At 37.5% G+C, this 16,720-nt stretch overlaps 4 protein-coding genes across 6 annotated transcripts; 2 read left to right on the top strand and 2 right to left on the bottom strand.

Annotated features, from left to right (window-relative positions):
- Window positions 1-1,991: 1,991 nt before the first annotated feature.
- Window positions 1,992-11,983, bottom strand: LOC119070397 (sentrin-specific protease 1-like). Of its 2 annotated transcripts, none has more exons than XM_037174718.1 (9): window positions 11,798-11,983; window positions 5,047-5,117; window positions 4,498-4,970; window positions 4,313-4,436; window positions 3,564-3,605; window positions 3,383-3,497; window positions 3,064-3,207; window positions 2,804-2,990; window positions 1,992-2,744 (listed from the first exon to the last, which is right to left on the bottom strand). In XM_037174718.1, exons 3-9 carry the CDS (start codon window positions 4,921-4,923, stop codon window positions 2,118-2,120), a joined length of 1,665 nt encoding a protein of 554 aa, XP_037030613.1. In that variant the 5' UTR covers window positions 4,924-4,970; window positions 5,047-5,117; window positions 11,798-11,983; the 3' UTR covers window positions 1,992-2,117. The 2 variants fall into 2 exon arrangements, with proteins under 2 accessions (XP_037030613.1, XP_037030612.1); XM_037174717.1 differs by lacking the exon at window positions 11,798-11,983 and adding an exon at window positions 5,302-5,532.
- On the top strand, window positions 6,576-8,981 carry LOC119070405 (platelet-activating factor acetylhydrolase IB subunit beta homolog). Its single transcript, XM_037174730.1, has 3 exons — window positions 6,576-6,837; window positions 6,929-7,258; window positions 7,337-8,981. Exons 1-3 carry the CDS (start codon window positions 6,772-6,774, stop codon window positions 7,616-7,618), a joined length of 678 nt encoding a protein of 225 aa, XP_037030625.1. The 5' UTR covers window positions 6,576-6,771; the 3' UTR covers window positions 7,619-8,981.
- Window positions 9,409-16,683, bottom strand: LOC119070399 (protoporphyrinogen oxidase). 2 transcript variants are annotated; one of them, XM_037174723.1, is made up of 2 exons: window positions 16,673-16,683; window positions 9,409-10,880 (listed from the first exon to the last, which is right to left on the bottom strand). In XM_037174723.1, the coding sequence occupies exon 2, from the start codon at window positions 10,835-10,837 to the stop codon at window positions 9,425-9,427; it is 1,413 nt and encodes a 470-aa protein (XP_037030618.1). In that variant the 5' UTR covers window positions 10,838-10,880; window positions 16,673-16,683; the 3' UTR covers window positions 9,409-9,424. The 2 variants fall into 2 exon arrangements, with proteins under 2 accessions (XP_037030618.1, XP_037030617.1); XM_037174722.1 differs by lacking the exon at window positions 16,673-16,683 and adding an exon at window positions 10,952-11,525.
- LOC119070404 lies at window positions 11,029-11,866 on the top strand. Its single transcript, XM_037174728.1, has 2 exons — window positions 11,029-11,403; window positions 11,465-11,866. Exons 1-2 carry the CDS (start codon window positions 11,053-11,055, stop codon window positions 11,816-11,818), a joined length of 705 nt encoding a protein of 234 aa, XP_037030623.1. The 5' UTR covers window positions 11,029-11,052; the 3' UTR covers window positions 11,819-11,866.
- Window positions 16,684-16,720: the final 37 nt, after the last annotated feature.

Below are 16,720 nucleotides of genomic sequence, written 5' to 3'. Positions count from 1 at the left end.
TAGGAATTATAGGAAATAATAGGATTTAAAGTGCAAATCCGTCAAAACGGAATTAATCCGGTAATTGAAGGAATTGAAAGGAATAAGAAAATTATTTGCCACCCTTTTAACCAGTGGTTTCCCCCTCGTCCGGCCCTTGAAATTGCTTGGATAATAATAAAAAAAATTGGAACTGGAATCGCAAAATTTACGTTTAAGAGCTAGGTTGATCAAACCTTTATCTCCTTCGTCGATTGAAACGTCTTTGGTATTTTTAAGGAGATTTAGTGTCACACACTAGTTTCTTTATTCATTTGAGCAAACTCTTGTAAAATGACATTTGTGAGTTTCGCCGAAATGTTACCGAACATGATGGTTCAACGTTCGATTCATTTTCATCCTGCTAAATGCTGTTTGCTTCTTTTGACTTGATTACTGACGAGAAATCTTTCGATTTTTTCATTTGTTCTTTTTGACGACACCGTTTTGGTGATTTAATTTGATTTGATTGCTGATGACGAATTTTTCGATTTTTTCATTTATTCTTTTTGACGACACCTTTTTGGTGATTCAATTTGATAACTAGGTTATTTGACCGTACCACCTTGGTGGACTTCTGATTGTTATTGATGTTCGTTGCTTGTTTATGTTTCTTCTTATCTTTTTGCTTTGTGACCCTTTTTCTTGCATTTAAATGATTAATTTCTTACGCTTAATTTGATTTATTGAATTTATTTATGTTTATATCTTTGATATACTTATGTATGCCTTGTACTCGGCTAGAGAATAGTAGAGAATAACATTACTATTAATTCATTCATGAAGCAAATACGTGTGCATTCATTACCGATAGCAATATTCATTTATGTATCTGTGGTGGAAGTTTGTTCGGGCTACAACTCGCGAAATTGCCTAAAATCTTCAGTCCAACACCACAGATGCTTATACAAATTTTCATGATGAGGGCCTGAATTACGAGAAAAATTCTGAAATTTATGTCCAAGACATGAAAAATAATAAAACAGCCAAAAAAACCTTGAAGGGTAAAAGGGCAAGTCTTTGGGTGTTCGCTTCGAAAATAACTGATAACGCTAATGGTGGGGCATTCTGAACACAAAAATTCTACCAAAGAAAGTTTTACTCAAAAAAAATCCGTCTCAATTTACAACATTAATTGTGGGGTGTTTGGCAATGAAAGTATACTCTATAGGTATGGTCTAATGTCAAAATTTGTATGGAGCGGAGGAAATAGCGATTTCATATAAACTAACTCACTTTTTAATGAAAATCGTTGAAAGTTGAATTTTTTACATGAAATCGCTGTTTCCTCCGGTTTGAATAGACAGACCATACCTGGTTTGTACTTTCTTTGGTGTTTGGGGCCAAGGGAAGTCAAAAAGTTTTTGTAAATATGTTCATTATTCCTAAAAATGTTTTTTTTTTATTATTATTGTTGTATTGGACCTGCGTCACACTAGCTAAATTATGTGCGAGCATGATTTTTTGGACATCTGAGTGCCACTTCTGAATCAACACTTCGGTTCACGCTCATAATCCTCTATAACGTAAAAAACTGAGATATGTCCAAAACTTCTCTAGTTGGAAATATTGTCAACCAAAATGAACTCAAGCGAACTAATTTTTCAGTGACCAATACCGCTGGTTTGCTGTTCAAAAATACGGAACGACATCATTTGCCTAGTAAATTCGATGACATACTAACACACTGGCACACATTTTTTGGCTTTTCGCACATCAGTAACGAGACTGTCGTGTAAAGTCGAAAAGGTTTGGATACATCCATAAAGAACGTCCGTATTTTTCGGGTGATTTTTCAACCCTATCCCCTCGCCACCTTCTCCTGGTTTATTCTATTTTTTCGGTATTTCGGCACCTGTACACCTTTAAAACTCACAGAAGTTTGAACGACACGGAGAGACTCCGCCGTAATGCCACCGAGTGCAATGAATTGAGACGTCGAGCATTTTTTAACCAAACATTTTTTTATTTATTTATTTCACATTATTAACTACGAATGAAGGTTCTCAGTCATAAATTTTTTATTATTATTCCGACATCCATTCTTCCGTGTGTGTATCGAATCGTTAAATTATGAGTACAAATAAAAAAAAAGAACTTTACAGCAACAGACTCCCCGTGCAAATTTCCAGCACCATTCTTTGTCGAAAATAGTTCATGTGTTGTTGATTGAATGAGACTGGCCGATTTCGACAAATGAATTCCGCTGTCATACAACTGAACACGCCACAATCACTGCCATTCTCCTGCCGTGGATTATCGGTAACATTTTCCTTACTCCATCCGCTGGTGTCGAATTCGATTTTTCGCTTATCTAAACTCTCCTTCTTCAAATAATCTTCCAATTCGGACAACACCCGATGGTTTGGCGCTCCCATTGAATCGTAATATTTGATCGTTTTCTCTTTCATGTTGATAATAGCCATGCACCAATGTACATTGCCTACGTGCACTGGTACCGGTATTATATCACAGGCGAATAGGTCGACCTTTTTCGTCCAACGTTTCACAGCTGAATGGCCGCCTTGGAACAAACGTTGTGTGAAGAATGTATTCATAGCGTACACTTTCGGGTAACCATCATTGGCACGAAGTTCACCGCGTTCTGTCAACAGGCTCATGTAGAAATTGATTACTTCGTCGTTTAACCAAGCTAATGTAGGTTCCCATTGCAGTGTGAGGATATGCAACCGAGTTATTTGAATATTGAATTTGGTTATAAGATTCTGGAAAATCGGTAATGGTTAATGTTGTCTGTTGCCCCGATTGTTCAGTTGTAACTTACAGTGTGTGGACTTCCAATTATAGCCTGTCTAATCGTCTGTCTCTGCGCATCGGTAAATTCTGGAAAATCATCAATCTTGTCCTCGATATCTTCGTCGAAAATCACAATGCTCGGTGTATACCAATTGGGTGTAAGACTTTCATACGAATTGGATTGTTTCATTCGGATGGAAGCAAGTACCTTGGTTCTGCAAAAAGCATAAAGTACACCAAAGATTCAATTAGCAAGTTAATTTTGATGGTGAGAAGTGTAGGTCGTACTCTTTTTCCTGTTGTGAAATTTTTTCGTGCCGTTGTGCTATCGCAGGGGAGTATTTTTCCTTCACCATGTCCGGAAATTGTTTCTGGCACACTCGCGATGATTCCGTTTTCATCCGCATTGTGTTAACTGGTGCCGTTTTACGTCTAACAGAAAATAACAATTTTGGAAATTAGAAACGTGTGCCCATCTTCAATCGGGTTTTGACAACGGAATCGGATGATCCACTTTATGGACAAATCACCAATTTTTCAACTAATTTAAAATCCACTTTCGACCCATGCGGTGCATCAGAGGCACAAAAAATCATTTTACACTTACTCGGTGGTAATGAACGTTTCAGCAAACCGTTGTCGCACATCTTCACGCTTTTTGTGAAGATCATCATCGATTAAATGGATTCCCGACGGTCGCAACGGCGGTCTCGGGGCTATATCTGTAAATCGGTATAGTCGTCCGTTAATTCACTATTCGCGCTCAAATAAACCGAATGGGAACTTACGATTTGGAACGGATGTCGGCCGCTTAGAGGTGGGCAACGGATCTGAAATAAAAATGATTTTGAAATCAACATTCTGCACAGTGTCAGGCAAGCGGGTGAGTAGAGTAACATTTAGAGTCAAACGAATCGACAACAATCCGGTCAGCCAGTCAGCCCAGCATCGATCTAGAAATCAACTTAAATGAAAGGAGTAATTTTTAGACGATGGTTGACACCTCGGTAAGAACAGGGAACAGCAATTGCAATTTCATTTAGAAAGGAAATGTCAAAAGCATGTCACTTATGGGATGATGCACTCAAGCTGTTGCTGGGCAGATTAATTCGAAGTTAATGTCCGCATTGTAGGGGGATTTCTTTGAAGTGTTGATTGAGTAGATTAAGCACGAACACAATGAAAAATGTAAATTTATGACCGTAGTCCCATTTGATATAAAACCAACAAAAAAATCCAAGTAATGCTGACGTACATCGACTAGCAGAGCAGAGTAAGATGATTACATCGAATTTGCATTCACTATGAGTAGATCCATCACATTTCAATCTTTTTACTAATCTTTGGATATTCACTGCACACGTGAGATTATTGTGCCGGTCACTTCATACATCTAGACTAGACACTGAACACAAGTCATTTAAACCACAGAATCAACATTTTGACCACAGGTAACACGATTCTAGGAGGTCTACACCTCTGTTATGGCGAATTTGATAAGTGTGCTAGACACAGTGAAATTGATGGTGGACGTTACCTGCAACACAATAGTCTGGAATAGCACTTTTCAGCATTCTTTCGAACCGAAGTTTGTCCTCAGCATCATTGTGTGTGTGGATCGATCTCAGTGGCACGAGGCTCGGAAATTTCGGTCCCATACACTGTAACGATAGCAAACAAGATGATGAGAGGACGCTCAAAATCCGGGAAAAATTGTTGTACCGTTGAGTTCATGTAGCTCGTGTAGCTTTTTCCTAACGCAGAGTCAATGTGTTGGCTATTGAGCGGCTTATACGACAACGTAGTACCATTTACAACGTGATTTCGGACACTGCTCGTGTCACTTTCGTTTTGATAACCATTGACCCGTGGCTGGGCAACACTAGGACGTATGTGTAGATTGGGCAGCCGACTCCACTTGTCTTTGGGTATTAAACCCGGCAGCGGTCTGTTGGCGGTAGATATATTATTCACAGCATCCATTTTACCGAACTGATAATTGTTCAATGGTTGATGTCGAGGTGAGGTTGGGCTGGGTTTTGGGAATCTTTGTATGATAATAACATCTTCACCGTCGGAATATTCCTCACACTCAGTGGGCTCACATCCGTTTGAGTTTGACTTAAATTTGGACAATATTGATCCCATCGATCTCAGAAATGATTTTCTTGTTGATTGCTGTCGTATTGGTTCATCTGAAAGCAAAAATAAATCATCGTCACACCTGTCGAACGTACAAGCAAACCAATCTGTTCGAAACTGTATACATACCTCGAACGAACCGTTCTTGCACGTTCTTGATAAGTTTTGGCGGAGGACCACTGTCCGGACAGTTCGAACTTCTGAAATAAAATTGAAAAATATCAATTTAGATGCATCATTCGGTACAATAGAAACGGATATCATCGAATGAGCGACGGACAGTTATAGTTAGGTAAAAGAAAAAATGTTGATACAAGTCAATCATCGACATTTTCAATGTCTAACGCGCGTTTCCTTATGAAAAATGGCATCAACCAGACTCACCTTCTTCGCTTGCGACCTAAGTCGGGTAAAATCTCCCTCATTCTTATCAATATATCCTCCAATGGCATCATGGATGCAGAGCAACGCTTTTTGGTAATTATTTGTTGATTTCGGGGCAAAAAAAATTATTTATGTTCCATCATATTTAGACAAATGAATGAGAAACCGGGATCGGAATAGCGTTGACGACACTGCTAAATATCTTTGCGACACAAAATGAAATATTTTCGAATGGTGTCGTTTACAATGCGACATTTGCCGTTACAGCAGGACCGAACTGAGAAACAGTGTATTCGACTGACTTTTGTGACGAATTTAATTTAAGAGCGCTCACCCTTGGCAAATTTTTAGCCTACATTTACGCGCAAAAATATTCGTTTTTTGATGATTTCTCTGAACCAATTTTTTTTTTGAAAAATTAAAACCATTTAAAGCAAGCAGAACTGTGTTACTTCTAAGGGAAAAATTGGTTTGTGAGTCATAACTTTACCCACTTGGAGAAAACATTGCAAAATATGTAATTTACATATTTTGCAAATGTTTCTCTAAGTGGAATACGTTATCATCCACAAACCAATTTTTCCTTTAAAAGTTACACATTTTCAAAACGAATATTTTTGGTCACAAATGTAGGCTAAAAATTTGCAAAGGGGTGAGCACTCTTAAACAACTTTTTCGTAACCATTCTCACATAGACTGTTATGATCAGAGCGAGAGAACCGAAGACTATAGTTAATTATAACTTGCCTTGTGGTACTTGTCAAAATATTGCTTTCTTTTTCAACATGTTACGTTGAGAGCGAGAGGACCGAAGACCAGTCTATTATAAGTTGTCTTGGGATACTTGTTAAAATATTTCTTTCTCTTTCATCATAACACTCTATTGGTTGTTGGCCTAGTTAACTTTTGTTAGATTTGGTAAATGTGGTTAAAATTTGGATGCTTGATGCTTGACTGGGGGAAAATGTCGGTCTAATGTCGGCCCGGAGAACATAAACGCACTCATTTTCATACTATTTTGGCATGAATCGTCAGTACTTGTAAATTGGTTGATTCTGTTAAATCGATTGGCCTCGCAGTGCCGGTCTGGCCCTATGGGCGTTCGGGCGATTCCCGAAGGGCCTTTTGATTTTTGTATGAAGAAATGGCAACGATGGGCCTTTTGAAAAAATTTCCTCATATAACGCCCGAAGGGCTTTTTTGAGCCAGCCCGGCACTGTTGGCCTGTGTTGTACTTGTCTTTTCATGTATTTCATTGCCTTAACCCACCATGTAATCGAATTAAGCGCGAAGAGAGAAATGAACGCACTTTATGTCATCATCACACCTATTTATGCTATACTCTGCATTGTAAAACATCCAATTTGTTTGACATTTTTTTAATTGAATCTGGGGTCCCAGTTGTAGAGTTTTTCTACATTTTCTATTATTTTTGCATTTAACTAGGAATTTATAGAACAAGAACTAGCGATGAATCCATGTGCTGTACCTACAGAAATAAAAGACACCGATGCAGACAATAGATGGATGAGCATTGTGAGTGAATTTATTGTGAAACACAAACAACACACACACCACCGGGACTCGCTCATTTATTGAATTGAATTTTTTTGCCCATTCATTGCAGCACAATCGTTTTTTGTCTGAATGCCGGGAGAAGGATCCGGATGTGATTTTCATCGGTGACTGTATATTTGAAACATTGCAACATACGGAAACGTGGAACTTATACTTTGCTCCGCTACATTGCCTCAACTTTAGTATTTACCAAGACCAAACACAACATGTTTTATGGCGCCTGCAGAACGGCGAATTGGACAACGTTAAACCAAAGATAGTTGTACTGCTTGTCGGTACGAATAATGTCCACAATACAGCCGAAGAAGTAGCTGAAGGGATATTGGAAATTGTAAAAACTATTCGTGATAAATTAGCTGACAGCTACATTGTGCTACCAGTAAATATACTTTAACATTCCATTTAGGTGATTACGGACAAATTGAAAATTTAATTTTCGATTCAATCAATTTCACAGACTCTACTACCTCGAGGCCACCAGCCAAACATTTGTCGTGATCGAAATAATTCAGTCAACCACTTAATTGCGGAGAAATGTGCCGGCATGAAACGGGTCCAGACGGTGTGCATCGACAAGGGATTGATACAAACAGACGGTACAATTAGTCATCACGATATGTTTGACTATTTGAATCTGACGACAGCATCGACGAAAAAAGTTTTCGAACCGCTGTTCGATTTGTTGTCGCAAATATTGCACGAAAATGAACCGGAAAAGGATCTGACACCGTCTGAGTGAGAACCGGGTGTGCGGAGGTTGAATGCGAATCAAAACAAACAAAGAAAAACATTAAACACAAACCAAGTATAATTTTGCTTTAAGTTCTAATTTTATGAAAATTTGAAATTTTATTTAAAAGAAAACAAACGAATATAGGAAAGAGGACATAGAAATTTTGTTTCGCGAGGCTTAAAGTGAGCGGTGATTGGCTTATTTATGTAGTGCGCTTTGTTTGAATAGTTTTAATAAAAAAAAGAAACGAATGGGATGGCCCCCCATCGACCGATTGTTAAAGTACAAGATTTACGAATGAATGTCCGGAAAGTTTCAATTATTATATCTCATTATTAACTTACGAAAAACAAAAAAAATAAAATATTTTAATCGTTTTTAGGTGATGTGAATACGCCAACACAGACACACAATTGATTTGATTTAAATATAATAATTACATTGCTAGTGAACTTTAACTTAAAACGCTTCTAATCATTCCAATTTTGGTAAATTATTTCTTTTCATCTTCAACCGGTCTCAGCACCAGCAAACTGATTTTTAACTATTTTCAAGTGTGACTAACGCCTCACCACCCAAAAATATTAAATTCAGACGTGGAAGGTTGTCGCAGATGCCCATAGCACATGTGTAATAACACCATTTGAAACCAATGTTGTTCGATAATAAAAACTAATTTTAAATGAGGGATAAAAATCGAAATTGGTGTCAAAAGGAAGGTATTTTGGCCTCAAATGACGAATACAATTGAAAAATTCGGTTTTCGTTGACCGGTCTGACCTGACAGGTCGAACATTCAAACATTGGACTTAACAGACCTTACAATAAAAATTAAATTTTTTAAATGTATTTAGACCGAAATACCTTCATTTTGACACCAATTTCGATTTTTTTTTCTTTGATGTGTAACGTTACTAACGACTGTTACACAATAAGTCGCAGAACAATAGTTCTTCGTATTGCTGAACGTAGGTTTCAAGCCTTGGCCCCATAAGGGTCTCTCAGTTTATTATAATTTGTTGAGAGACGAAGTGTCATGGAAAGTTATAATTCACCAAAATCATAAAATCGCCTTTTTCAATAATTTTATAAATAAAAAAAAAAATGAATTACGAGAGCACCTGCACTTATTACTATGTAAATTAAGGAAGATTGAGGAAAAAAACATGAAATTTAATTTAAGAAAAATATTCAGAAAAATACTCATCCATTAGATTGAAAGTTTCGCTTGACTTGGGCTTGCGAGCGATGTCAACATATATACAAAAAATAATAATAAATTATTGAAGAGTGATGAATGTTTGTAATAAAACAACAAGACAAAAAACCAGTGAAAATATAGAAATAAAATCGTGGAATTTTTCAATGCGATTGAATTTTAATATTGTTTTACAATCCGAGACCACTTTTACATCGACCAAAATTAGATCCGTTTTAGTAAGAATCACAGAGCACACATCTCTATCGAACAGGTAAAAAATTAGCAAAAGAAATTCAGTCGAACGGTTTCAAGCAGGGAAAGTTTGTTATTGATTCGATCTTCAACGGCGCTAATCGAACTTTTGAATCACATTTCCAGACCGATTTCAGATTTCATGTGCGATTCCGTTAGTAAAGCTTTAGTCTGAGACTACAATGAAGCCTGACCTATCATTAATAAATATTTAACTAGATTGAACTAGATTGGGCATCAAACAGTCGTAATGAGAACTAAAAATCGTCAATCACGTTCACCATTCGCATCGGGGAAAAAGTGCCCCAACACTTATCGGCTAAAGAGCAAACGAAAATCGGTCTCATAAAACTACGAATTTATTTATTTAAGAAATCGTTAACAGCCATCTTCGATGAATAAATAACGTCATTAACACCAACCCCATCGTAGGCAGCTCCACATAAAAATAGCGGCAACTTATGATCCTTTATGTAGGTTCTAATATCGTTGACAAGCTTACGATGTCCAACAACATACTGGGGTATACACTTCCGCAAAATGTTCACTTTAGTCTGGTTAGGCACTTCATCAATTTTTAAAATTGATTTTATTTCATCCAACGCAACATCCAGCAGATGCTGTTCGCTTGGATTGGCACCAAATTTTTCGTGAAACCAATGTCCGCCCATCATGACAGTCAACAATGTATGATCTGTGATGTCGAAGCAATCACTGTCAAAAATCACACCCAATATCGGTCGATTTACGCTAGGAGGAACCAGGAAACCAAAACCGGGACTTTCCAATAGATTTGGCTTGTCGAATTGAATGTTAACAGTGGCCACGTCGACGTAAATAATTTCGTCTAAAAGTTGCGAAAGTTTGGGATGTTGATCACGAACTAGGCCAGCCAATTTATAACTTGGAATGGACGAAATGATGGCATTACTGGGGAATTCTTCATTGTTAACGGTTGAAATTACTTCGTTGGGACTAAACTTGATTTGTGTGCATTGTGCGTTAAAGTGAACTTTGGTCTGCGTCTGTTGCTGAACGTGTGAACACAGAGTATTTGGTAGACTTTGTAAGCCTCCAGCCAATGAATAGATTCGCCATTTTTCCTGAACCGATCGACTTATCAGTTGACTGTCAACGGATTCGTCTTTCTGCTTCTTTCCGAAAATTGAATTCATAATTGCACCTCTGATCACTCCACCGTATTTTTGCTCATTCCGAAAAATGTCTTCCATCAAAAACTTCACACTGATCCGCTTCGCATCGCCGGCGCAAATTCCACAAATCATTGGGCTAATCGCGTATTCTGCAATTTCTCTACCAAATCGCCGTTCGGTGAAGCTATAAATCGACTCATCGTCCAAATTAGTGGCATTCCGTTGCGTGACAAGATCATGGATAACGGCTGAAATGAGTGGCTTTGAAAACGGTGGCAATGTTTTGAAAATATCTCCGACAGCCGATGGTAACAAATTCAATTTTCCATTCGCATAAATCATTCGATTTTTAGCTGCCGGATGACTGGCACATATTGGACGGACCTGGTCGGATAGGCCAACATTTTCGATCAATTGCAAAGTATTTTTTCCCTTAATGCCAGCAGGTCGAATTGTTCGAGGACCAGACTCAAAAATGTAACCCGGCTGTTGAGTAGATTTAATCCATCCTCCGATTCGGTCGGACGATTCAAACAGTGCTGTTGGTGATTTTACAGTCCTTGACAGATAGTATGCGGCTGATAATCCACTAATTCCACCACCAAGTACGTTGGCCATTTCTTGGTACTACCATAACCGATGTGCCGGTCAGATGTGTGTTCTACAATGGATTTGTTGTCATTGTTCGGGGAGTTCACAATAAGTGCGAGATGGATGCGATGGACTACTTACAATTTCGAACACTTTAAATGGCAGGACGTAATAATTGACGACTTTTTTTAAATCAAATTTTATCTGTCGAACTGAATGACAGAATAGTAAAATATTGCACAATGACACCACAGAATTTATTTATCGCGTTCATTCGATATGTTTGGCTGTGTGTGTTCACTACGCGCTTTTTTATTTTCTTTTATCTTCGTAAGAGGTTAGACTCGCAAATATTGTTAAGACACTCCGGCGGTTTTACTTACATTAAATTGTCCAATTTAATCCGATACAATATGATCGAAACACCGAATACATTGCGCAATATTGAAATAAAGGCGCGTATTACGGATAACACTGAGTTTGAGCGCAAAGTCAAAATTGCCAAAAAACTAACAACAAACTATTCGGTGATTAAGCAGCGCGATGTGTTTTTTAATGTCACAACAGGTCGTTTGAAATTGAGATTTTTGGAGGTAATTTATACGCGATAAGACCATCCAAATCATCAATTTTTATATTTGGCCTTTTACGCAGAATACGAAATCCCAACTCATCCAATACCAACGACCTGACGTCGAAGGACCAAAACTATCACAATTTACTATTTTGCAAACTGATGAGCCTGAGAAACTTTGTCAGATGCTCACAGCCTGCATCGGTATCAAAGGCGAAGTGGTCAAAACGCGTCACCTATTCATCCACAATCAAACTCGCATACATCTGGACGAAGTTAAAAATTTAGGAACGTTTCTGGAGTTCGAGGTTTGTTTACAGCCCGAACAAACTATCGAGTATGGTACGGAGATTGCAAACGAAATGATGAATATTTTTGATATTAGAAAGGATGACATGATTCAAGGAGCTTACCTAGATGAATTGCTCAAATAGCTCCAACAATTCGATGGTACAATAATAAAACTTTCACTTCACAACACTACGAAATTGGTAATTTTTTATTTAATTTGAACGAAAAGTTTTTTTTGTTCTGTCAATTTTTCTGTGTGTTTATTTTCCGTATTATTTTGATTTGATGAATGAACGATATTATGAGGGTGATGAACAGTAAAGTAACTGTCACTCCGATAGATGTCGCTTGTGTTTTGAATTCAAATATTGTTTTAAAAAAATCTACATGTATTCCACACTTCCTTTAGCATCTCTTCAAATCACTCATGTCTTTACCGCCCAGCCTATTCAGCTGTCCACATTTTTGTTTTCGATTATACAATTTTTCATAATTAGGATTTTTTGATGACAAAAAATGCGCCACCCCAATACCCTCTGAGAGAGTATCGAGAGTATTGCCACCCAAATAAACAATAAGAATACACTGTTTCAAATGAAAGAACAACCGGTTGGGATTAAAAGGCTGTTCAATTTTTCGAAACGAATGGGTGCAACTGGAAATAGAAAATAGTATCCAAGGTTCTGAAAGAACAGGTTAAGACACTTTCGAGTTGATCACGAAGGCAGTGTGATCAAAATTTTCCTTTAGCGCCAACTAGGTTTGGAAAATTTTGTATGACGATTTCAACTTAACAAAAAAAACATAGCTAACGCCGACCCGTACGAAACACCTATTCGTATCAAAAGCCTTTATTGTGAAACTCTTCATTTCTCTTACTTCATTTTCTTCTCTGCTGAAAAGCTATTCGCGCTTTAAAATCACTTGAATTATCCACTCTTTGCCTTGCAAATAAATTGCCGGAGGCAATATAGACAGCCCCGTACGAAGTCAAATTTCATAAATTGGTATTGTAAATACCTTTTATTTGACGTATCACTTACAAGTTTAACGTTTAAATGTCCGGAGATATCTTCGAAAAACCGTAAAGCACTTATTGGGTCACAGCTCGGGAGGGGTCGATCCAAAATCACTCATCTTCGAACTTAGCCTGTTTTTTGACATTACCAAACGGGAAAAAAAAAGAATTTTCAAAATCGGATGCGTTTTACTCAAGTTATCGTGCAGACAGACAGACGGACAGACGGACAGACAGATGGACATTTTTTTTTCTCGCGGATTTGGCATCTCTAGACAACCACAATAGGTTTCCCCTTACTCAGGGAGTCCAATTCGACGTGTTACAAACGTATGCGTAAACCTATAAGACCCCAGTACTTCGTACGGGTCTAAAAATTGTTTTCAAGTTGACTTTTCAAACAATATACATGTCTGAATTGTCAAGTTTTGTGTTTCACCCGTTTCACCCGCCTTCGTAAGTGTCTGCCTACAAGCGAAAGTGCCTTAAATCAACCGTCCCAAACAGGTACACCTGCAAAGGGCCGAAAACCCTTATTTCAGTTAATACTTACCTTTATGCTTTGGGTCGAAAATACCTACTTTCGCCCCGCTGATGGATATATAAATCAACTTAAGCCAACTTCGCCATGAAAAGTTTTGTACACAACTCGGGAAATTGTTTTTTTGTCGACACGATATACTCGCCAAAAAATCACTTTCCCCTTGTTAATAACAAGTTGTTATGGAAATAACTATTGTTGTTCAAACAGAACACATTGGTTTTGGCAGGCTTGTACAACTTCAGCTTCAATTGAAAAATGACCACCAAAACTGAGCCACAAAAATATGCACACTTTGTCGGAAGGGTCAGAAGACCAGAGGCGCCGACTACGGTCTTGCCGCGAGGCTCGGGCAACACTATGACCAAATTAGTCGAGGCTGAGCAACACTATGACTCGACGACACAATAAATATCATTTTTACATCATAAATGATTTAAACTGTAGAAGAAAACGAGCATGTAAGTCAAAAATTCTCGCTGCGTGGCATTTCACTTTAAGAACAATTCCAACGTTAGCTTCACTACTTTCTCGGAATTCTACATAATTTAAAAGAAATCCTTCGGTTCCACACGATAACTCGACTAACATCTTTTTATCGCTGTTCTAGTTTTGTAAGAGTATGTTACAACATTAGGAAAGTAAGTGAGTCATTACATGACAAATTTGTGTGTGTGTGTGAATGTGTGTGTGAGTATATGTATTCAAGTGTGAATGTTTATGAAACAAGAGCGTTAGCAAAGTTTTTGAGGGACCGTATTGAAACGAACTTTATCTTCATCCGAATTTACACTGGCAGCACAATTAAGAAAAAAATCGCTCGCTACGCTCGCAATTATCTTTTATTCTTTACAAAGCTTATGGTTCTTATAAAGAAGTTTCGCCCAATGTTCAAAAGTGCCCAGGACACGGCTGTTTATCGATAATTAAATTTTACAAAAGCATCAATTAATAAAACATCAATTTTCGATCATACAAAAAAGCGTCTTTACGAAAAAAGAAGTCGGCGCCTCTGGAAGACACACTCACTTAAATTGCGAGCAACGTTAGTAACTGATGGCCAGTGTTCATGCATTTCAGTCGAACGAAATAACGGTATACACAAAAATTAAAAAAAAAATTAAGTTCTAAAAAAAAGGTATACACAATAACATTGATAGTATAGTTACCTGTATTAGAATGTCGCTCACCATTCATTACAAAATTACAATGCGATAATCAAACAATACCGAAACAATTCAAACAAAGGATCCACCGATGCGATCCCTGCAGCCGACAAAGATAACCGGCAAGACAACGTTAATGACATTGAACGAACATAAGTACTCGAAATAGAGTTACTTTCATAAAAAACTTCAAATGCCTCAACTATTTATAGCTGGTCCATCAACTCATCAATCCTCACTGAAGATCGCACCGCAAATCTCACCCAGTCCGTTTTTGCCGAAATATTACAACTACTCGAAAGGAGTATACCCAAAATGTATGCAGACCATGGTGGAGAAAGTCGCTCATTTTTCACAGAACCGACCGATCCTTTTATGAACTACAACGATGACTGGTTCGAATCGACGAGTCGACGATCGCAGCGAAAACCAACCTCCTCCATATTTTCTCAAATTGACTATGGTTCTTCATCCCATCAAGGAGGCTTCAATTCCGTCACAGTCAAAATTTCATTGGTAGCGTCAAGATCAACAACACACAACGAAATGGGTGAACCTAAATACCCTCCATACAAACTGCACACACACTCAACGTTGAGTGTGTGTGCAGTTTGTATGGAGGTTATTTAGGTGAACCGAAAATGTTTGTTTTTTTTTCTTTTTCGTTTTTTATTTCGTCGAAACTTTGAGCTTCTACTGGCTGTTGTGTATTTTGGACTGGATTATTGCTGGAAAATAATTTGCAAGATAAACGACTGTTAGTGCTAAAAGATCCGAGCCTATTTAGCGCCAAAAAAATCTAAAATATTCTTAGAACTAACTAGAACAATGCGCTACAACATTTTGAGTTCCTTCCAAAGTCACATAATACGAAAAACCTTTATTTTACGAATTTTTATTGTTGAACCCTTGAAGGAGTGTAGACCCTACACTGTAGAGGATAGTTTATATCTCGGTTGTCATATTCTTTAGAAAATCCAAAATGATGAATGAAGTCATTGGGCACAAACGAAAAACGAAATTTTGAAAGCGATCACGTCTTAGCAAATTTGTAGCCTACATTTGGGAGGAAAAATATTGGTTTTAAGAAAAATCTTTAAAGCACGCAAAAATGTGTTACTTTTAAAGGAAAAATCGGTTTGTGGGTGATAACTTCTCCCACTTGGAGAAACCTTTGCAGATTGTGTAAATTTGTGTAATCTGCCCAAATGTAGGCTACAAATTTGCAAATGGTTCATTGCTCTTAAAATAAGGTTTTTATTGAAAAACCTTTAGAGACTATGAAATTTCGGCATGAATCTGCTTCAGCTGTTTTTCGGCTGACCCACAAAAAGAATAAAATCTGTTAACACGGTTTACGGTTTTGTAAGGGTGACACCTGATTATTATGATAGAGCAATACTCTCTTGCACTTATTATAAATAGACCTTTAACTCATTATAACGATATATTCATTAAAGACTTATATTAATAGTATAACAACTAGCAAAAGTCTTCTCAGTTTTGCCTCTACCATGCGCGTGCGTGTGGCCGCTACAACCATGTGCGTGCACGAGTATAAACAGTTTCGATTGGATGTGTCAGCTGTAAAATAGCTATAATGCCTGCTGAAATTTCACTGCCTCTGACTATACTAGACAAGTTTTGAAAATTCGAAAATTTGAATTGGCTGTGCTTTCAAGTAATAATTTCATTTTTAAACTTCTTTCGTTTATTTTGACTCGACCTACCCTCGTTAGGGTCCTATGGATAAAAAAAATTCGTAAAACAAACGGTGCAATAACATGACAACGATTTCAAACCTATGAGTGCACAGTGTGAATTTGGAAATGGTCACGGTAGTGACCATTTTAAATTTTGATTTTATTGGCGTTGGTAAATTTCTGATCGTCGCTCATGGCATCGGATTCCTGTTAGCGTATTTACAGTTAATCACTCAAATCGACCACGGAGTTAAGACTGAGCAATTTATATTTTACTCAACAGTCATAAGCGCGTTGAAAAATGTACTTTTCAGTTCACTTTTTCATTGAATCGTTCACTTGAAATTCAAATTTTAGGCACACTTACGGCGTCTAGGAAAAAAATTTCTTCCATGCAAAAAGCGTAAAGTTAACAAAAGAAGTCACAACAGAACTAGTAATGATACAAAACACAATAAAAACCCAATTTGATGTCTAAAAATTGATTCGATATACGTACGTGAGTGCATGTAAAGAAAGGAAATGTGTTCACACAAAAAAGCTCGCTGCTTCCATTAACGTGCTATAACAATTTCGATCAAATGCGTTTTCGATTTTACGATTACGTTTGGGAAATA

The sequence above is a fragment of the Bradysia coprophila genome (genome assembly GCF_014529535.1).
Source record: "Bradysia coprophila strain Holo2 chromosome X unlocalized genomic scaffold, BU_Bcop_v1 contig_79, whole genome shotgun sequence".
Lineage (NCBI taxonomy): Eukaryota > Metazoa > Arthropoda > Insecta > Diptera > Sciaridae > Bradysia > Bradysia coprophila.
This window is presented reverse-complemented; position numbering and strand designations above follow the sequence as displayed.

What these genes read in the sequence shown, in the direction of transcription:
- LOC119070405 (XM_037174730.1), top strand. Translation starts at nt 6,772, where the DNA reads ATGAATCCATGTGCTGTACCTACAGAAATAAAAGACACCGATGCAGAC. An exon ending in ACAATAGATGGATGAGCATT is followed by an intron (nt 6,838 to 6,928) that starts GTGAGTGAATTT and finishes CATTCATTGCAG; the next exon opens with CACAATCGTTTTTTGTCTGA. An exon ending in ACAGCTACATTGTGCTACCA is followed by an intron (nt 7,259 to 7,336) that starts GTAAATATACTT and finishes TCAATTTCACAG; the next exon opens with ACTCTACTACCTCGAGGCCA.
- LOC119070397 (XM_037174717.1), bottom strand. Translation starts at nt 5,372, where the DNA reads ATGATGCCATTGGAGGATATATTGATAAGAATGAGGGAGATTTTACCC. An exon ending in TTAGGTCGCAAGCGAAGAAG is followed by an intron (nt 5,118 to 5,301) that starts GTGAGTCTGGTT and finishes ATTTTATTTCAG; the next exon opens with AAGTTCGAACTGTCCGGACA. An exon ending in CGAGCTACATGAACTCAACG is followed by an intron (nt 4,437 to 4,497) that starts GTACAACAATTT and finishes CTATCGTTACAG; the next exon opens with TGTATGGGACCGAAATTTCC.
- LOC119070399 (XM_037174723.1), bottom strand. Translation starts at nt 10,837, where the DNA reads ATGGCCAACGTACTTGGTGGTGGAATTAGTGGATTATCAGCCGCATAC.
- LOC119070404 (XM_037174728.1), top strand. Translation starts at nt 11,053, where the DNA reads ATGACACCACAGAATTTATTTATCGCGTTCATTCGATATGTTTGGCTG. An exon ending in TGAAATTGAGATTTTTGGAG is followed by an intron (nt 11,404 to 11,464) that starts GTAATTTATACG and finishes CCTTTTACGCAG; the next exon opens with AATACGAAATCCCAACTCAT.